This window comes from Platichthys flesus, chromosome 9 (assembly GCF_949316205.1).
Source record: "Platichthys flesus chromosome 9, fPlaFle2.1, whole genome shotgun sequence".
Classification (NCBI taxonomy): Eukaryota; Metazoa; Chordata; class Actinopteri; order Pleuronectiformes; family Pleuronectidae; genus Platichthys; species Platichthys flesus.
This window is the reverse complement of record NC_084953.1, coordinates 5,810,619-5,833,198: the sequence shown is the minus strand read 5'-3', so window position 1 is coordinate 5,833,198 and position 22,580 is coordinate 5,810,619. Positions and strand designations below refer to the sequence as shown.

Sequence of the window (22,580 nt, the reverse complement as noted above, 5' to 3'; positions counted from 1 at the left end):
TATGAATCAATATGCCTCCTGTTTACGCTGTTCTCTGTGAGACTCTTGACAGTGACTGCAGCGTGTGCGTGATATCACCGGGTGCCAGTGGGGTTACAATCATGTTTTTCCTCTCCCATATTCCCCAGGTTTCTGTTAGCGAGGCACCTTGGCTGTTGACAGCTAATGGAATTGCTCTTCACTTTCTTGTGCGTATGATCCCACGGAGATAAGGCAGGAGACGAATGTGGAATCCGGGCTGTCAGTCGTGAGGCCGGGTTGTGTCGGAGGCCGTCACTCATTTGCAGGAGAAGTGTCTGAAACGGTAGGAGCGGCTCCTCTGACACGTTAGACCCCCCCCCCCCCCCCCCCCCTCCCTCCCAGAGCCTCTGCCTGGCAGCTGACAAATGTTGATTCTACATTAACCACAATGCTGCAACGCTGTGCAAATAATGTTCTTTCAGATGGCAACCCTCATCCCCTTTATGGCTAAAACTATGCAACGCTCCCCACCCGTGCAGTTTAACACCTTTGGAAAGTAAAGGTGGAGGGGGGGGGGGGAGAAACTGTCTTGCACAACACAGTAGTCTCTTTATTTGGCAGCGCCTGGGAAGGCTGAGGCCTCTCGCTGCCCAAGTCGACCTAAGCAACAGCTGGTGTTCACAGCAACATTTCCTATTTCTGCCTAAGGTGGATTGTGTAACTCTCACTTTATCACCCTTAGAGGCCACGTGAAGGACAAAGCCGGTACACCCATAAACAAAACTAATGTTTTGATACAAGCCCCCTGAGGAGGTTGAATGAAGGACCCCTGGTGTGTTTGATACCCAGTTCCCACTCCTGTTACACCACATCCACATCTTCACCGGCACCGATTGGGGTCTATGCCGTGATATCTCTTCTCATTTCAAGAGTAATAATCTGTGGTCCCTTTAGCACAGCTTTAGTTCTGAGACTTCATCATCTCAAAGGTTGAGAGCCACAGTGCATCCTGGGACAAAAGCTGGTGGAGGAGGACTTGGAAAATGGAAGATGCTCGCTCTCTGGTGTGCAAGTATACGACCGTGCAACTGTAAATATATGTAACTGTTTGGCTTTAGTAAGAGAACCTTGAGTTCAAGTGGTAAACATGAAATGGGTTCATCAGAATCAACTTAATCTGTCTCCTTCAGTTTCAACAGAGCAGTTTGATCACAGCCAGAACCATTTAGTTGAAGGTTAGCGGTTCAGTAGTTTAGTCTTTTTCTTTTTGTTTTCTTAATTAGCACTTGTTTTAAATAATTTTGAGCAGCATGATTACAAGAACCAGGAGCCCATCATGTTTTTCTTTCAAGCCTTTATCTCGTTTAACAAATCCTCAGAAATCCAAAGATATTCTGCTAAATTGTAAGAAAAGGAACAGGAGAAGAAGCAAAACGTCGGAAGCTGGAACAAGCACCTCTGGGGCATTTTGCTTGATGAATGACTTGATGATGAATCAGTTATCAAAATTGATAAATTGATAAACCTTCTGTGACAGAACATCACATTCATTGGCTTTTCTGCAGCTTTTAGATGAATCACAGCTTATTTACTTTCCCAGTCGTCCTGGAATCAAATGTTCTTTGAATAGATAGTTCAGCTAATCATTGCTGCCCTATTTTAATTTGAATTAAACAGACCATACATTCTGTTTTCAAAAGATTTCTCTTTAGATTTTGCTGTAACTATCCACCTGCATTGTATTACTTTCTCCATTTTAAGAAGTGAGGACATTATCACATTCTCTTGCATCTTTGTAAAGGAATTGGCATTTCATTAGCCTATATAAACACATGTTGTAAAAAAATCGACGGAACGCCCCCACGTCACCTCTAATGGTTCCCTTGTGTCCGTGTCCCAGTGTCGTACCAGTTAACTCAGATCTCCGGCTCCTATTTGTCCCTGTGGTCCATTAGTGCCGATTGGCCCCGAGCCTCAGATGCACAGGCTACCCTCACTGACCTGATAACATTTATAGTTGTAATGGATTTTTTTTATGCCGGTCATTAACTTTCTCAGAGATTGAAGAAAGAAATTGCTTTGCACCTTTTTTTTCTGTGGTATTTCAACTTTATAGCATTATGTTCAGATATGTCACCTTCCATCATCTCTTTTTAAAGCCTCAGCCGTCACTACAAATGTGCAGCTCCCTTGTACAGGACCCTTCCAGTACCCAGGACTTGTAATTAAAATTTAATGCTGTTGAGTAAAAGCGTTGAAAGATATAATTTCTCTCCAATTATTGGCTCTGTCTGGGGCAGACTGTTAGACGGGTGATTTAGCAGATGACTTGGTTAATGTAGACAGTTTACTGTGTGTGAGGCTGTGGGAATAACACTTGTGTTCACTTCGGAATCGCCGAGAATTTTATTTTATTTTCACCAGAATAACAAAAAAGTAGAAAATTATTTATAAAAAGTTCACATGAATAGATCACTAACGATCATAACGAGCAGACTTAAGATCACAATCCTCACAAAAAGTACAGAGGGTGGACAAAATAACACAAATACCTCACAATACCATTATAGTATCTACAGCTTCAACCAGCACCTCTTTGAAATATAACCTAAAACTACAGGAGGTGTTCCTATTATTGTGACCACCTTCTGTAGCTGAAACTAAAATGTGTGGGATGTACTCATCTTGTTACCTCAGCCAAGGATGTTGTGTATCTCTTGTCAGATTGTTAGCTACTTGGAAGGATGAAGTTTGGGTCAGGAAACAACACATTAAAGTGTTTCTTCAATTTCCTTCACAGAACATAATTCATGGATTTTGATGGGGAAAAGGTAATTGTTTAGGGGACTGATATTTATGAGTGTGGGGGAAGTTAGTACAAATCTAAATATGAATCTTGTGAATTTACATGTGGTTTCATAAGGCAACTGTTGGGCCTTGGTGGAGGTTTGCTGTTGTAGTTAATTTTATAATTTCTCAAAGTCCAAAATATCAACACCCATTCCTTTCATTCAATATCCCAGCATCTCTGAATTGGCATTTGGTCGTGCAGTACATTTACCAGCCAACAACACTGAGGACGTACGGTCAGAGTCTGGCTAAAGAGACGCCTGAATAAGAACTTTGTCCCATTTCTATTTGGTTCCTGGCAGCACGAGGGGAATCCCCTAGTGCCCTTTCAAGGAAATCGAACCCAGAATGTAACACTGGCTTATACATGAAGCACAACCAGTTCATAGCCTCGAGGTTTGGCATCACTCAGCTCATCTTCTTCTGGCTCTTCCTGGTGGGCGGGCCACTGAACTGCACAACGTGGAAATATACAAATGTCCCCAAAAAGTGCAGGAAAGCCAAAGTGGACACCAACACAGGAAACAGGTCCGGTAGGTGTGGCGGGGGGGTCACAGCTACGCTTGCCACGCTTAACCCGACCATGGCTGCGACACAGATGTAGAACTGTAACAGAGAGAGAGAGAGAGAGAGAGAGGGTGAGGTTATATAATTCCAAATAAGAGGAGTTTGCTCAGCTGTCATCTTGTGACCTCAGTGTTTCAGTCACATCAGAGCATGTCCTCATAAGTTTGGAATTTTTCAAACCAATAGGCAAATAACATATTTTGTTGATTTATTATTTCAAGTGAACAGAAGTAAACAACGCCTGCAGCAAAACACATAAAAATTTCCTTTTTTTCCAAATGCTAATGGATCGGTCCATTTTATTTCAAGTAACTTAAAAAAATTGGATTGTGGCAAAGGCATTAAGTTTAGGCACCACTCTCCTTGTTAAATACTTACTTCCTTTAATACTTCATTAGGTCATTAAGGCGGTGACATTTCCAGAGCTGATAAATTCTCTGACTGGTCAAACCTCACGGTAACAACACAACCACCGGCTCCTCTAACTGACTGAGGATCTGAAAGGGAAGCTAACTAAGGACTGTGCAGCAGCATCTGATGGACAGAACACCTTACGCTTGGTGGTGAAAATATTATAGAGGAAAGAATGGATCCAACTAAATATCTGCAAAATTTAGAATCTGGCCTTTGGAACAGGAAACTGATCCAAATCTTAAATCCACGTGACACAAGCTGAAGTTTAGTTCTTCAGATCCTCGAATTGAACATCAGGGGAAATCTGTGGGTAAATCTGTGAGAACACGAAAGCAAAGAAAACCTCAGAAGTTGAAGTGATCTGCAGAAACCCTCTGACCTGGATGTGGTACGTTCCAAAGAGAAAGTTACCAAGAACAAACTTCAGAAGTTTTACAAACTCTTGCTCACACAGTTGGTGTTTTCCCCAGCTTCTGGAAAGAGGTTGTTTTTAAATGTCTCCTGGCTGAAAGGTTTTATTCACTGGTTTTCATGTCAACAATCTAATTTGTCCAGGGATGCCCAAACCTTAGCAAACAACGATTTCAAGCACATCATCTCCATGAGTGAATTCCACTGATGAATACAATTAGAAGCGGTGGAAAGCTTCTTCTAAATCTAATAAGTGAACCTTGTCACAACAGCTGAAGTATATAATAAAATTATATTATGGTTTGTTTTGTTTGTTCAAGTTACAATAAAGATACTTAAGTCAATACCATCGGATGATTCTGCTTAAGACCAGCTGAGTATGAATACTAAGCTGCTGCCAGCTACAGAGACCGATCACAGACGTTTATGTCCAACTCTTTGCCAAAGTAATTTTAATCACTGAATTTATATTCTGAATCAGGAACTTCTGCTAGTGAAACAATGGAATGGCTGGGCACCGCGGGCTATGAACAAACTGTTAGCGTTTCCCTTAATTTTAATTGCGACCGTAACACGAAACCAATGAATGATTTAATTTAAAAGAGCTCTCAGACGACATTGAATATTTATCCTTGAATGACGGACATCAAATTGGTCATTTGAGAAGTGCTATAAAGAAAAGGCCGAGGCTTGAAATATCATATTCAAAAGGACAGGCAGTCGGGATTTTTTTTGGCCAATAAAACTTTTCTTTCTCCTGTCCCCATCCTGAGGTGATGGTGAAAGTTAAATCACTGCTGTGTCTATTTGGGAAATATGACGCAGGGATTAGTGTTTGGGTAAGACCCCCCCCCCCCCCCCCCCCCCCAAACTCATGAAACCCTATCGTCATCATCGGGGCTCGCTATTTATGCTGCTTGTGTAAATAAATATATCTAGGCAAACCTGTGTTAATGACGCGCGCTATAAAAAGACACCTTCTCTTAATCTCTGACACCCTATCGGTGGCCCTGTGGCTGAGGGGCTCCCGCTGCACCCCCTCCAGACGCTGTGGAAACTTAAATAAGTGATAAATAATTCTTTGCCTGGCAGCGGCTTTCATCCCCGGACAGCTTACACAGCTTACAGCGGCACATGATCTTTATTTATACAGTTGCGTGTATCTTTCTCGCACAGTTGCAGTTTAGGTCGAGCGCCACCTGGGATCCTGGAATCACCAGCCGAGTTATTACAAACCCATCAGCTGTACAGCCGCCTCGCCCTCGCCCAACGTTCACGAGCCGAGGTGAACTACTGAACTCGTGAACTTAGCGAGCAGCAGGAACTCTGCGCTCACTGTAATTCATTGGACGTGTGTCTTATCTGAGGCAAGTCTGCAACATGAGCACATGGAGCGGGCCAAGTCCTGCCTGTGGTCAAGGTTTTCAATAACTTGCATGACCTTAAATCTATGAATCCTAAACAGGGTAAATTCTAAAACATTGGAGAGAAAGATTTTTGTATTTCTATAGATTGAATTAAGCCATTCTTCCACAAACGATAAACAATTCATTGTTTCCTGTTAGAGACTAATTACATCTTTTAAAATGCCACTGAAAATGTTGTAAATATATAAACTGAACATCCAACGCCTCGACTTTACGAGCAGACTGCGCTTGTCAGTAACATCGACACAGATGGAACACGCAGATCACAGATCAGTGCTGGCTGTTGTGAAGTTACTCTCTGTACCAGCGCTTAAATACTGACCTTCCATCTCACTACGCAGGCCAAGTCCATTTTGGGCAGCATGAAAAACAGCCTGTGGTAGGCGCCCAGTCTCAGCTCGTCCTCTGAGCAGCGCTCCAGGGCCGACAGCAGATAGATGCTGTAGAAGAGGAAGGCCAGCGAGGTCGAGACGTAGGGCACCAGCAGGCCGTCCTTCAGGAACAGAGGCAGCATGCTGCACACAGGGACATGAACAGAAAGGGGAGAGGAAGACATTATATTCCACCGTTGATTGACAACACATCAAAATATTTTCATACACGTCTGACAGCACATTGTTAGGGTCGGTATCATGTTTGCTGAGAGATGGGGCAACATTACACCACACGGCTTTTATATCCAACAGGCCTGCACAAGCTTCACGTCCCCTGGAGGGAGATGGCTCGGACGTTCGTGCCAAGCTTATCTTAGTTTAGTGGAGGGGCATGGACAAGAGCAACAGTTGACTCATAGTAAATCGCACATCACCCCACTTTATAAAAAAACCTCTCGCTCACAATAGACCACTCATTCAGACTCAATAAAGCTCCATTCAGAGGATAACTGTTTAACACTTGAGAAATACATACTTCTTCAATTTAAAAACAGACTGGCTGCATTCTGTCCTCGGAAATATCGCCAGTGTCGAGCAGCTATTCGGCCAATTAGGCTCACAAAAGATGGATTTCTGTTTTAAATGGCCGAGTCCGGAGAGGATGCAGATAATGTGTCCGAGTCAGACTGTACTGGGAAGCAGCCACAGAATGACCTCCTGTCCCTACACAGCACACACACACTTAGATGGCAGGCATGCAGACTATGCCGTGTAATCCCCAGATATCCTTATACTAAACCACACGCACAACAATTAGTGCTGCCGGAAGAATTTAACAACAGCTGGTGAAAGTTAGACGCAGCGTTTGCAGCACTACTCGTCTTTTTCCATTCATGGTCCTCAGCTCAACCCTGCTCACAGATCCATTTAGCTTTTTTGGGATTGTTTCTCGGTATTTGATGGTTGGAGCGAGGGGCAGAGTGGACTGTGAAGATAAGAGGAGAGGACATGAGAGCTCTATCTCAACTTTATCGTTACAGACGTAATTACAAGTTCCATTTTCAGAGGCTTTCTTTCTCCACATTGTTTATCTTTCCAATATTGTTCTTTTTGTTGATATTTTGTTGTCCCAGTGAATAATTAATGGACATGACATATTTAAAGGACTGATATGTATGAGGATGTTCTAGAAAGGCGCCCAGGAGGAACCTACCTCTGCCGAGTCCATCGCCCTATCCCGCCATGTTAAATAAAGTAGGAAAGATAATCCCTGTTTTGCCTCTTTATCCGGATCCACCCAATAATTTAGTAGGTTCTTCTTTGGGTCATGTGTCACCTCTCCACCAAATTTAATATGAATCAGTTCAGTAGTTTTTGCATAATCCTGCTAAGAAATAAACCCTGATGAAAACATAAACTCCACCTTTGATTCACCGACCATCCATATTCACAGTCTTACCTGAATGTTGAGGCCTGTAGGAACCAGATAGCCACCAGGGGCAGGTCGTTCAGCAGAAGACACACCGGCCTAGAAAAGATCAAAACTGGATATAGTCACTGTTGAACACACTCTGCGGAAAGTACCATTAAATATCACTTTCACAGTGAGACAGGAAGTGAGGTCACGTTAGGTGGAAGCTGGATATGAATCGCTGTCATGCGAGTGTAATAAAAAAAGCGACTGACCTAATGGGACTTCCAGAGTGATCGATTATTGTCAGCTGCTCACAAGGCAGTCAGCGTTTGTTGTTCCACATTATTTTATGTCAGTGTTCGCCTCATTACTGTAATTGCACTGTATGCATATTTGCAGTTGTTCGCTGTGATGAATGTGTTACCAAATGCTGTGGGTCTGTGGTGCAGGACTGTTGCTAACTGAACTTTGTCTGTGTCGGTGCTCGGTGCTCTGTGCACCCCCGGCTCCGCAGCCGACACTTTCCACCGGTCCCTGAGACCATAATTACAGCCAGTGCTCTTTGGCGATCCTGTTACAGTCCAATAATTGATCCTGCGCAAACAATGCCCCAAGCTGCCGCCTGCCATTCTTTCCTAATCCCTGGACATGCATTACTGATTGATTCCGGGGGACAGGTGGGAGATATAACTCAATAGTTAATAAAGCAACAATCTACCCTAATCTAGATTAATAGATGAGCCCAGATCTAGGAACCAAATCCCTCGCTGCCGAATCTATCCCAGGCATCACTCTCCACCTACAGCCGCAACACAGCTCTACACATATGGAGGTGAATGGTAATGAGCCGCCGACGAACACATCCTCCACCCACGTGTGCAAGAGATGTAGTTAGTGCACAGGGTGTGATGACCGAGGTGAATAACCGTTCAGTTTGCAAAGGCTGTTCTTTAATTGAGAGCAGCTGTGGCAGGGGAATGACGTCACTCAAACAAAGTGCACATGTATTCAACTTAATATCAAACCGCAAAACATCATTTAAGATGAACGATGGAGACAAAGCTCCCGTGAGAGTAGAAATTAAATCTGCGGTCATGAATATTTGAGATGTCCCTTATGTTACATGTTATCCTGTGTTTAGTAAAAACCTCAAAAAAGTTTTCTTCTGTGTACTTACAAGGCAGCCAAGAGGATGGACTTCTCGTGGACTTGATAGGAGAAGAGGAAAAATGCCAAAGAGGAATTTGCCTAAAAAGAAAAGGCAATGAGATAATCAATATAACAGCTACTACCGGTGTGGGACAAAAATACTTGATAGAATACTTTTCAATAAATACGATGAAAGACAGAAACATATATAAACACAGGCATTACTAAATCATATACCTATGTATCATGCTGTGTTTGAGAAATTAAAATTAAATATATAAATATATCTGTAGATCACAACAGTTTCAATCTCCTCCCCTCTCGCTCGTGCCATCGTCCATAAAGTTTTTACCGTTCACGGAGACAATCACACTTCATAGTTTCCAGCTGCAGATGTGTTGGTTACATTAGAGGTGTAGGGGAAATCCCAAAACCACTCACCAAGGCCAGTTTAAACTGCCAGAAGGTGGGCCTGGTCAGCAGTCTGATGGAGGAGGGCAGGGCCGCCAGGAGGGTGCAGGCAAAGCTGGGAAAACAGAACAGACACATTCAGTACGTTCATATGATCGCACATCAGCCCCGTCAACAACAGAGGAAGTGATTGTGCAGCAGAAAATCCAATGGAGCATGACAAAAAAAGAGGGAGGGGTGGGGGGGTGGACGAGTTGAGGAGCAGAAAATCAATTAGGAGGAATATAATTAAATGTATTTGCACATAATCCCAGGCTTTCAAGCCTGTCTCTCTGCTGTGTTGACACGGATTCATGTGAAAACTAATATTGATAATAAAAGTCAAAACATTTTTCATGTACGACCAAATGCTAACAAACGACAAAGCCAGATACATTTAATGTCAGTCGCTCTAAATGATCTGATTTTGATGTTGGAGTCGAACTCATCCTGCTCTGGTTAAGACCCAGGCTGTGTGGGAAAGGACCGAGTACTGGGCCCGTGTTAGGGTAAGCAGGCATTGGTTTAACCCTTCAATTGTCACCTGCTGGGGGCCAGAGGCACCGACTACGTGTCAGTGTAAACGTGAACAAACGTGCTGATGGGCTCCGCAGCGAGTCAGTGCAAAGTGTGAGGGCAACAATGTGTTTGTTCTCCCAGTTGTAGAAGTGATACCAGCGCATTATGAGAACAGCGATGTGTATAAATAGCCAAATAAAGAGAACGAGTGGCAATTCAAATGAACAAAAGAGCACTCAGTGGGGGTTCAGTGAGTATGAGTGTGTGTGTGTTGTATGTGCGTTATCTGTGGGGCGGGGTTCTGCGGTCCGGAAGGACACGGATCCCTTTTCACAGCTGATTCTTTCTGTGTACACAGCACACCCACACTGGAGCAGTTAACAGCCCATTTGCCGGTGCCAAAAAGACAGGAGTGTTTTTCGTTTGTTTGAAATGCACAACGGTCAAATAAGTCCAACTTGATCCCTGGACTTAGCCGTCTGGCAGGGACGTGTCCATGCGTCGAACACAGGACTCCTAAATTTAGCGAGTGGGGTTATTTAAGCAGGCTCCACCATGACACGACTGCTGTGTTGACTATTTCCTCCGCTGTGACCCAGGTCTTCAGCTTTTGGTCCAAATAACATGTATCTTAAGCCTTCATGGAATAAACTGTGGGCAAGCGGGCGGAGACACTGAACGTTAAATAACATGAGTTTACTACGTGTTCTCCACTGATAGCACCCATTATTTGTCCTCCTCTTTCTCTCGCCCACAATCCATCATAATATTTTGAAAAGAACTCTGCCTCTATCTGTGCAGGACACATGCTTCAGTGGTTCCTTGGGCAGTTGTCACCACATTTCCAGAAACAGTTGTGACTTTATATTCAGAAGGTCCTCACAAGACGTTTCCTTCAGGGATGATCTTATTTCCACTCTGCTGGATCACAGTTTTTATTCCCTCGGGCAAACTCTGCTTTCCCAGGAAATGAAAGGAGTGAGAACAGGACACGGGAGCAAAAGAGTTGAGGGAAGAATAACAATGACAAAGGAGTAAAAACAAAAGAAAGGAACGATGGAAGCTAGAGGAGGGAGAAGAGCGATAGAAACGCAATATAAAGGGATTACCTGAGGTAGAGCTGAGAGTCTGTGGACAGAATGGATCTGATCTTTATGAAGGTGTTCAGGCTGCACCACGTGTTGGCCACCTTATCCTTTACACACACACACACACACACACTTAATTAAGAAATGATCTCAGGTGAAAACACAACATTTTACAAGACTCAACGAATTCTATTCTGCAAAGGGAAAGAATCTAAGTGGCATTGCTTTGAGTAGTTATTCCCCCAGTGAGAGTTCAATAAAAATTCCTTGGGGCATTTGTGTGTAACTCCCTTGTCAGAGAAAACATGGGACTTATTTGTAAACTTGGAGACACAAGGTCAAGGGTCAGACCAACCACAGAGCAGCGCCGCTAACCACCCACTTTCAATATATATTCAAATGTATTCAGTTTTTGAATTTGAAATTTTGATTCCAGGAATGAATAGGGCTGCAATACAATTTAATTTTTTTATTAAAATATCATAATTAAATGAATATTTTCTGGATTAATCTATAAACGGTTTGTTTATAAAATGTCAAAATATCGGAAAAATGTATTTATCACGGAGCACAAATCGATTCAATTTCAAAGAAAAGCAGCAACTTCTAACTTTTTGGGGGAAATAAATTTTCGGAATATTCCGCTTGATTTGAAATGACAATCAATCAGTCTGTTATTAAAACTTAGATATGTAATGTAATGTAATGTAATGTAAAAGATACACTTTTTGTTGATTGACCCACAACTTTTCTCTCGTGTTAAGAAAGTGTGAGTTCACAAAAATCACACTGTTAAACTGTGACTGATAGAAAAGCTGTGCGATCAGATGAGGGAGACCTTCAGCTGATTTTAGGGCTAAAGCAGTTGTGCAGGAATCAGATGATATCGAAGCTGACATCCCATAACGTAGAGACGGGGTGCCTAGATCAGCTTTAAGATGCCACTGCAGGTGGTTTCTCAGCGTGGCCCTGTCTAGAGAATCTATTTCTGTCCTCCTCTCTCTCCCCTCTGTGCTACAGCTGCTCGCGCCACAGCTGTGTGGATCTTAGTGGCAGCCCAGTCAGCAGCACTGGGTCATCCAGCGTTGTGTTGTCTCAGCCCCCGTCCCTCTCACTCTCCTCTTTGCCTCCTCGCTCCAAATAACCACCATGGGAATTTTCCTGGACACCGCCTCAAGGCAACACATGAGCGATGGAGAGGGGGGGGGGGGGGGGGGGGGCCCAATTGGCAAATGTAAGTGCGAGGGGGGCGGAGGGGCGGCGCGGCTCCTTCACCTATGAGCTAGCATGGAATTTCACAGGGGGAAGCATTTGGTGCCATTTTTGTGAGCAGGCGGCAACGTGAGACGTCAGAATGCAGCTCAGTGGGTAAACTTACAACTGCTCCCTCCCAGAAGTCGCCAGGACCACCACCCGTCAGCCCTCGCCCCCCCCCCCCCCCCCCCCCACCACCCCTCCTCACTTTGGTCCCCATGTCCCCCCCCCCTCCTGTAAGCTTTTGCTTACGTGCACGATTTCACAATTAGTTCAGGACGACCCGCCCGGGCAGCCTCTCATGCTGCCGTCACAGGGGAGGATAGTGTCTCTCACACCCTGTGTATTATGTTTGCATCATTTCATTGAACAAATACTGCCGCGGGACACGCAGCCATCCGCTCCCCCGGTAGAATTTTCAATTACTTCTCACATCTATGACACCTTGTGGTGGGTGCCACCTCGGGGACTAGGACAAGAGGGGTGTTAGAGGGTTTCCGAAATGAGAACTGCAAACCTTGGCATCTGAGCTGTCAGTCCCACACAGTTACTTTACCTCCGCTTCTCCCATGACAGCTTTTAACGCTGCCGACTGGAGCTTTTTCAGGTCTCTCTCTCTCTCCCTGTCGACTACCACCCTTCTTTTTAATTAATGTCAGATTCCTGTCCCTAGTTATCCCTCTCAGGTTATGAGAGTGACGACAACATACAAATCTGTGTGTGTGTGTGTGGGTGTGTGTGTGTGTGCGTGCTTTAGAAGAGTCCAAAATACTAATACACTTTCCAAAGACGCAGTCAGCAGCAGGCAACAGTTGTCGGATCTGCTCTGATACGCCTTCAAGTGCAGAGTTTGCCGCACTCGTTGGTCCATATGGCTAAAACATGACTGACTAAGAAGTGCTGAAAATACCCAGCCCATAAATTAGTACGATTTATCTTTACCCTCCTCCTCCTGTACATCCTGAACCCCAACTCCTGCGAGTTAGAGTGAAATTGATCTCTTGACCTTTCACCATTTTATTCCACTGTTTTCTTTGATGCTGCGGGGTATCCATGTCCTGAGCTACGCGGCACTTGGGGGGGAAGCATGTGGAGCACGCTCAGAGTGTGGAACATCTCAATTTAAGGGAAATTTAATTACCCTTTTCAATTCAGACTAATATTTTACAATATTTTAAAAGATCTTAACTTTGACAGATGAGTTAAATGCTGACTTCTTGGACCACTTTTTTATTCATAAAATTTTCCAGCTTGAAGTCAGAAAACCATTAAAAAAGATTTGAAGTAACTGATAAAGTGGAATGTCTGTTATCTTAAACAAAACATGGCATTAAGGATATTTCATCTTGAAAACCACACAAAAATACCTTTGCCATATTTGTTCAAAATCTCTCCGTTCTCATTTTATGCTACTGATAATATCAGAATTCTCAGGATATTAGATTTTTGTTATTGGGGTCAAATTCATTCGTTAAAATTTTTGGGGAAATAACTGGTGATACATGTTGAAGAAGGGGTCGTATAAAACAGATAACAGAATATAATCCTCCGACTGACCCTGCAACTAAAATCCTTCTGCCTCCCCTCAGGCTTCAGCGGGAACAGGAGACCTACATGTGACCAGTTCCTCTGATCTCCAGTCCATCCTGGTCTAACACTATTTATCCTTTTATATTCATGATCTGTCAGGAGATAGTATATTCTCCCACTCCTTTCTTTAAATGGCATATTGGGATTGTGAGAAGAGAGCAGCTATTCATTGATTCCCAAGTACAACTACTGACTTGGCCTCATTGGAAGACAGGGCTTCTCAGTTGTGGTTTTCAGTGTTGAGTGTTGATTCAAGAGAGTCCACTGTACCTCAAACAGACCGCGAGCCACGGGAAAGATCCTCCTCGCCACCTGTAGGGCCTGGCCGGGGTCAGACAGGAAGGGCAGCCAGCAGAGGGCAAAACTCACCAGCACGGTGACAGCAATTCTCACCAACAACATAAGCCTGCATAGAAAAAAGGGTCACACGGAGACAAGGGCCACAATATTAGGGTGTTCTGGTCTCGCTTTAGTTTCCAAAAATACACATGTTGACGTTAAGCATTTGGTTCCGTCTATGTCTGCTGGTGTTCTTCAAACAATTAGTACACACTGTCTGCAGGTCCTAAATTTGGACTTTGACCCCCGTGTTGAGGAATGCAGTGAAAGCCATGCATCAGCTGAAAGTCTTTAGTGTAGGTCAGGATATCTTGTCAGCTGTAACCGTCAAGCTGCTGGTTAAGTTGCACACACAGACATAGCTGAGGAGTTTGGGCATGGCGAGAGTGTCATCTGGACATATCACCACCCCCCCCCCCCCCCCTGCTCCTGGCTCTTCTAATCCAGCTTTCCATTTGCTACTAAATGCCCTTGGTACATTGTTACTAGACAAACAGACACTGGACACACTAGTAACAACATCCAATGTGATTACCTCAGTCATTCTGCGGCATCTCCTGAGGACAACGCTCTCTGATAGACTGACATTACATATCTGCTTTCAGCGCTCAGTTGACGCTGTGAGATGCAGCCAGCAAAACGACATCACCAGCGAATGAACTGAAGGATCTTAAAGTTATGTTCTCGATCTTTTTTTATGGTTTGTTTGTGGTTGCTGAGGTTTTAAAGAACTATTTACCAACCTTTGCTTTATGTAGACATGAGCTGAAATCATCACTGATTGAAGGAATACAAAATAAAAAAGAATAAGTAATTTAAAAGACGGAGGAAAACAAATCAACTGGTCTGGTTCTTCTCTTTCTGTGGTTTCAGAAGTGGGTCATCTAGGAACTGGGGCTGAAAAAAGTTGCCTCCACCAAAGGATTGTTGTGTTTTCAGTGACATTTGGTTGAGTGAGTGTTTAGTTAGTAGCATTACACAAAAACTACCCGATGGATTATCAGGAAGTTTGGTGGAATGATTGGTAAGGCAAGAGCGCATTAAGATTTTTACGCAGGATTTTTTTTACCCACTTAATTGAGAGAGAGTTGTGGACGTTCTCACCAATTTCCCAGAGATTTATGAACCTAGATAAATCAAATCTCTTCATGCTCACTAGACAGATGTCTATGAGTTTGTGCAATTTGGTGTTGCTTTATTATATTAACTGTTGGAGGTGGAGGTAAATGCACCACTGAGCTCTAGTTTAAACGGTGACAATATGGAGTAAGTTGGTGACTCACAGCTAATTTGCCAAAGACAAAGAGAGAGAATGTGAGAGATGATTTACAAGAGGGACACAATAGGCAAATAAATCAAGAGACTCACCCTCTCCCCATCAGACCCAACTTGACACACTTCCCCAGCAGGTAGCAGAAGAAGGGCAGAGCGTGGTACAGCTCCATCTGTTTGTAGTTGAGAGCCAGGGAGAAGGCCATGGAGCCGAAAGCATCCCAGCCCAGACCGAGGGCCAGAACCCCCCACAGAGCGAAGCCTTGGCTCACTCCATTGTACCTGATAACGTTAAGGTCATTACTGGAATATAAGTGTATTCACAGAAGCTGGTCCAGGGTCAGTTCAGTCCAGATGTGTTGAACTATGTCATTGTTGTATTTCTTTAGTGACTAAATAACAAGGGCTTAAAACACAGATATGAAGAACCATCAATTTCATGGCTTATGTCACTTTCCATTTTTTATTGCTCTGTTTGTTCTGCAGATCTTTCATTTACTTATCATGTGACGGAGTGAGAAGATAGTGTTAATGGCTGAAACAAGACAACCACAGTATGTCTGAAGTTGGCTATTGTTTCTTTTCATTTAATCTCAAGTAAGTGATCATTACCACGTGGAACAAAGACTCATAACCATCATCATTAAATAATCATGCTGCAGGGTTTGGGTTCAAAACATAGGAATGCTGTGTTAAACAACTGAGCAGAGTCAGGTTTTTAGATGTAAAACTATTTTAAATTCTTACTTCACAATAGTAAAATTTGACAATACATATGTAATATTTAATAAATCAATACATATTTAAACGTAGGCTCTCTCCATTTATTTAATCTATTTTTTGTAATAGCTTTTAAAATAATTGCTTTTTACACTATTTCATTAACTGCATTTTTTTTTCTTAGTTTTGGCTCATCTGTCTTTTGTGACTTAGAACTGCATAAACCTATAGAAATAAAGTTTGATTGATTGATTGATTACAAATATTAAAAAAATAAAGGATACTGGAAATGTCCGTAGTCAATGAGAATGAGTCCTGGATACAGCAAGAAGCAGAACAGAGTGGAGACCTGGCGACACAGAAAGAAAACATTTACAAGCTGACAGAATTTAGTTAGTTTGCAGTGACAGATTATCGGTTTGATAACTGAGCTGTTTTCTTTTTTCATTAAGTCAATCCTAGACGGTATTTCCTTATTGATAGTTAGGTACCAGCAGTCTGTGCTGCAATGCATGCTGGGATAATCTGTTCAAGTTCTGCCTTTTTTGCAGAAAAAGATTGTAAGAGTCTTTTTCAACTGGCGATCATGTAAAATACTGTAAAAACATGCACATGTAATGTAATTACATCCTATTAAAATATTATATTGATGACCTCGTAATTCTCAGATTTGGTGCTGTAGTTTGCTTTAATACGGGTGGTTTTCCAGACAAAAAAATGTGGATCATTACTATTAGGTAATAGAGAGATACTTTAAGATTAAAAAACACTCCTAAATGCAAGCGTTACCTTTTTCCTAGAGGATCCATCCGTCAGATAGAAACAGTACAAAACCACAGCGGGGATGTATATCAACAAATCTGCCACCAGGACTGGAACAGAAAGAAATCATACATTTTACTCAATTTTCAATCCAAACCATGGTATCCTCCAAAACGATTATCGGTATTTTAAGGTTGGAGTGGACATGAATCGTTGTAGGTTTTTTAATTTAATTTACTGTGATTCTTGTACCTGTTGCTCTCATGAATAACTTGTGCGCTGGACTTTCATAACCTCTGGATTTGTGGAGCTCCACCCATTCGGGATTTATCATCTTGGCTCTGCAGGAAACCACGGACGAGTTAGATTTTGAATTTTCATTTTAACATTGCTGTTGGTTCATCGAATGTCTGAAGGACATCCTGAAACACAGATGTGTGGTGTACTGCAACTGCAATACCTGTGCCCACCATGCAGAATATAATTCACAGTTAATAAACTGTTATCTAATAAAACTTACATATAAGCACAGATCCAGCTGTGATAGGCAGTAAGAGGAGGATAGTCCAGACCCCAGTAGTTCAAGTCATTGTCTGTGGTGTTGAAGTACCTGTGAGACAACACATGTTGTACATGTTTATTCTGAAAATTAGACAAGTGTCCCTTCTACACTGCAAACCAGTGTGTTCAGCCCAGTCATTACACAATGTTATGAAAATCACCACAGCCCCTCGAACCCCAAATGAGGCACATGAGTCCGTATCCCCTGAACTTTCTCCTCAGAGCTTCACACTGACCATTCCTGCACTGGGAGGTTGTGGGTCACCTCCTGCCAGTGCCTTTGAGCCTCGTAGTCTCCAAACATGGGAGGTTTCCCCGCCCCTGTAGAGAGAGAAAGCACGAGAGAGACAGAGATCACACACAGGTGAATACAACACAAAACACAAAACAACAACAGCTACTGCAGGCTGTAGGCTACATGCTAACGTGTAGCACCCTGCTGAGAGTCCAGCTGAACTACAGAAGAGGACTTGTTGTGATTCTCTCGTGCTCACGTGAAACAACACTGACTTCCTACCTGAGTACGGATTTAACGAGACTCCCCATCTCGCCGCCACACCGAGCAGAACACAGATGGACACAAGGCTCCACGTCGGCATCACGTAAACGAGGCAGAAGCGGTTTTATCGAGGAGGAAAAGAAACGATGAAAACAAACTCATCTGCCCATTGAGACAGTTGACACTTCCTGTATACGTCATCCGCCAAGGCTTCGTTTCACGCTCTCATTGGACACTGGAGGTTGACGTAGGTGCTGAGCCTTAGGAGGCGTTTGCGAACACTAGGGGGAAATTGTTATTTCCTCTTCGTCCAGCAGACGCTTCATTGCGGACGCGAAAATAACGTCACTAAATCGTTTGATGGATCTATAGTAGATATAACTAGATGTACTGTTAGTCTGACTTCAATTTCCGAAATTCAATGTACATTTTCTATATTCATAGGTACAACTCGGATATGGAAAGTCTAAATTCCCTAAGTACAGTGAATGCATCATTTGTTGTAATGATTTATGGCAAGTTGATGGATATCATGCACCAAAGATACATTTCATCAGTGTTATCGCGTTTTATTGTGAAATGAATAAGCTTCTCACTTAGTCACAACATAACCATTGCTGATAATATCATTACAACAATTCACTTACAACACAACACAGCCACAAACTGAATGAACACATGACTCGATTGCAGGATAATGTCTTTCTTTATCTCCGTTGTTCTTTCTTGCCTGCAGGAAAATGTATCTGTTTTCATGTACACTAAGTTATAATATTTGTATCATGAAGTTGGCATATGTGTGCGGAATGTGCTTTGAGATAATGTATGTTATGATTTGGCGCTACACAAACAGAATAACATTGAAATTAACTGAAATGTGCATCATCATTATCTTTGATTCCAGTACACAGGTTACTTTTTAAACACCTACAAATGAAAAATAAGTTATAGAAATGGTTATAAATGTAAATATGAATGAAATATTTTAGAAAACAAAGACAGGATTATTTTCCAATGACCAGAAAAAATGTGTGGGTTCCAAAACTTGTCTTATTCTGGAAATTAGGGGCTACTAATATGGCACACTTAGTATTAAGGGAAACGAATGAATGAGTAACTGAATGACAGATAGTATAACTTGTACACATGGAACTCTGGCCAGTAAAGAAACGAAGATCACTGAATTAACGACACTTGTGAATCCTGCAAAAGAAAATCTATCCCATATCTCATATTTCCCAAGTTATGGAAACAGATGAGGATCTCACAGTAGCAAGTGCAACTACACGTGTCGTCCATTTTGCAGCCGCTAACCCTGGTGGAGCAACCATCCCCTGCAGAGACTCAGTTGTGTAACTAGTGTGTCGTAACCTTCTGTATGTGTGGTTATAACAGCTTCGCCCTCCCCTCACATTGTAAATCTCAGCCCAGGGGCATTTTCTCCTCTGTGACCTTTTCCTCTGTTGACACCGTCGTCTTTGTTCCCAAGGTGTTGGGATTTGTTGGGTGAGACGTGTTCCTTGTGGTTCCGGCATCAATTATGCATAAATAATAATAACCTCGGACAACTGCTGATTTGCAATGACACTTTCATTACAACGGCAGTAGCCTATAACTCACTGGTACCCATTAGTTATTAATGCCCGGCCACAGCAGCTTTACTCTGTCATTTATTGCTTCATCTCTATGCCTTTTTAAATATTCAGTAACTGCTGTACCTACATTTACAGTCTGTGATCTCCGCCCAGATGAAGGCTATAGCTGGTGGTGGAGGATGACCTAGTTATTATGGAGGCCTGGGCCTTGCTTGCCAATGTCATTGTTGTCTATCATAGTTCCGGTTGAGTCGGCTCCAACAAGTCCAAGTTGATCTTTTCTACTATTCTATCACATGTCTGTCAAAATAAGGGGAAATAAAGTTAAACTTATAATAAAAAGCTTTGTCTTTCGAAATTTTAAGGATGCGATGACTAATATTTAACATTAGGGCCATTTGTTTTTCATCAAAACAGAATGTGGTTCAGAAACAGGCTTTTTTTTTGTGACGCTACACATGGCCTCATTGATTTAAAGGTCATAGGTCGTACATGCATTCCTTCCCTTTAATACAAATGTTATTAGCCAGATGTTTAAAACCCTGCATGCTTGGGAAGTAGGAAGTACTGCTGCGTGAAAGCAAGTGAATCCATCTTCATGGCGTGTCCCATTAGATGTGGAGTTTTGATGATGTGAGACAAAATTATGAAGCGATACCCAAATGCAGTTATTTGGGTATCGCTGATAACCTGTGTGATGTTGTATTTGTCTCCTTCGCATCTATTGTAATCAATCGTATCCTCTAAGTTTTGTAGCTCTTTTATGGTATTCTTTAAAACAAATGTTTTATCTCCTGGATTTCCTGTCTCCTGGTATACTTTCTCTGAAAACACAGCACTGCCACAATCAATGGAACTTGTAAAAACTTGTGTGTTTTCAGCTACAACGTTGGCCGTATTTACCTTAAATGTATTTGAAGGCAGGTACATTAAATATGTTGTCAATAATGAATATATACAATTGAACTGATGGGCAAAATTACAAAAAAACCTACCTAAGGCGATCGTTTTTTATAGAGTCTGTACTCCTGGCCCATTCATAGGTGAGGTGTAAACACCCAAATAATTCCATATAAAAGAATCGTATTATTTTTCTTATATCCTGTTAAAAAGCTCAACTGACTCAATTTGAAGAATAAACTTGTAATTTCTATGCTGGTATATTAATATATGGTAGTTCTAAATCAACAGTCAAACTCAGACTTTATGAAGAATGTCTCTTGTGACTAATACAGACTGCGTGTGGTGGAGCTGTGGGAACCAGTGCAGCCTTTTCTCCACCTGTGCACAAGCACGTGCAGCTGCGTAAGGGTCATTATTGGAGCGCGCGAGAGAGAGAGGGGGGGGGGGTCTCTCTTCTGCGTCCATTGAGCAATTTGACGTCATAATAACGTAAAAGGGTCGATATTGTATTAGATTGAACAAATTATAATCTTATACTGCGATATCATGAGGAAATTATTCATATCATTTTCGTTATTATTATTATTATCAATATACATATTTATAGGTGTCAACAAATTTAATAAGGCCTGCACTTATTTTTATAATGACGTTATCACCTCTTTCTAACATTTTGAAGTGTATTTGCTTTTGAAACAGTCTAATAAGAGTTTTGTATTTTCCCACCATCTGTCACTGAAATCGCAAATTTAAACCTCAACATCAGCAATATCCACCTTCTCATAGATTAACATGAGGCCTACACCCCACCACATGTAAACCACATTTCATCCACATTTTTCTGTATTCAGAATATGTGGATGAAAATAACCAGCAGCCTCCCACTCAAACGTTTCCTGCTGTGAATGGAAATGTACAATGGTTAATCGCTTTATTTCCAGTGTCATCGTCTTCTTTAAATTAAATCTGCACCTCCACTTATATTAACTATAAGGATGTATTCAGCCTGAACGTGTGATCAATGTGCAAAGGACTTATCTGTTCATTAATGAGATGGTTTGTCATCAATCAATTCAGGTCATTCTAAATATTTATTTCGTTTTTTGATTCTCTATAATGAAGAGCAAGAGGTGTCATTGAACGCCCCCTAGCGGCTTGAGTCTCGTCTCCCCTTCCGAGGTGAGAGTCGGACTGACACACACACACACTCACACACAAACACACAAACACAAACACACTCTGAGACACCGTGAGACATGACTGAGAGTTTGTCTGATTTGTGGAGGCTGATCCTGGACTTGCAACATGCCTCACACATATATACACTCAAAATATCTGAGATCGAAACCACAGATACGATTGTTCTGTTTAGCTTATTGTTACTATGACTATTGGAATTTATTTATTTACCCCTCTGGACAATATTTGACAACATTTACATTTTCCAAACATGTCCCCTGAAACTGACCTCTTGGTGTATACCATCCAGTGCCCAATTTAAGCTGTCTGTCAGAGTGAGTGTGTGGCTATTACATTTATTGGAAAATTGTAATTCTTAAAAACAATGATTACAGAAATTATTTAGGCCTATTTACTGTTATATCTACGTTAATTTTGTATTTCTTATTATTTAAGGTTTGATATTGCTGTGATAACAATTTTACACAACAAAAATCTTCCAGAACCAATAGACCACTAGTAATAATGATGTCAATCATGGCTTTATATTAATAATCATCGTTATTATTATTATAATACATGTGTTCAGTAGAAATATCAGGGTGACATTGGAGAAGCCTTTTGCATCATCAGCACCTTCTTCGGTGTCTGGAAGTATTGAGGCAGAGAGAGGGAGAGAGAGGGGGGGAGAGAGAGAGAGAGAGAGAGAGCTCCTTTCCCTTTTTCTTTCCCATGGGGATCAGATAAATATAGCGCCTATAACACACACACACAGACCCACACACCCGCCACCCCCCGCGCACACACTCACACACACCATTTGCTGTTTGTGTAAAAGTGATTAGCCAGACACAACTGCGAAACTGTTACCTTTATAGTGGCCAAGCCGCAGAATATCCTGTAAGACGATCCGCGCGCTGATGTGAGCTACTAGTAAATTAAAAGGTGTCTAAACTGTGACCTCTACCCGGGCTGCGGCCATTGTCAGGAAAACAACCATATATATATATATATAGGGTTTAAAAATAATTAGATCGTTTTAATTATTTACTGCAAGTTCACATATTTCTTAACTGAGTTCAAATGATTACTGAAATAAATATGTTCAGGTTTGTCATCACTAAATCTCAGGATACAACCTGTCCTGCAGTTTATGTAATAATCCTTTCAAACTTGTATTTAATTTTAAAAATCTGCCTATAATAGCTTCCATTATTGTACCCAATTCCTTATTATTATATTTATATATTTGGCAGCAGATACATTTTAAATTGAGGTGTAC

At 42.0% G+C, this 22,580-nt stretch overlaps 1 protein-coding gene across 1 annotated transcript; it reads right to left on the bottom strand.

Annotated features, from left to right (window-relative positions):
* Nucleotides 1-2,355: 2,355 nt before the first annotated feature.
* alg6 (ALG6 alpha-1,3-glucosyltransferase) lies at nt 2,356-17,808 on the bottom strand. Its single transcript, XM_062395804.1, has 14 exons — nt 17,640-17,808; nt 17,359-17,443; nt 17,082-17,171; nt 16,814-16,902; nt 16,589-16,671; nt 16,084-16,148; nt 15,176-15,361; nt 13,739-13,874; nt 10,646-10,731; nt 9,009-9,093; nt 8,596-8,666; nt 7,464-7,532; nt 5,953-6,145; nt 2,356-3,417 (listed from the first exon to the last, which is right to left on the bottom strand). The coding sequence occupies exons 1-14, from the start codon at nt 17,719-17,721 to the stop codon at nt 3,220-3,222; spliced, it is 1,518 nt and encodes a 505-aa protein (XP_062251788.1). The 5' UTR covers nt 17,722-17,808; the 3' UTR covers nt 2,356-3,219.
* Nucleotides 17,809-22,580: the final 4,772 nt, after the last annotated feature.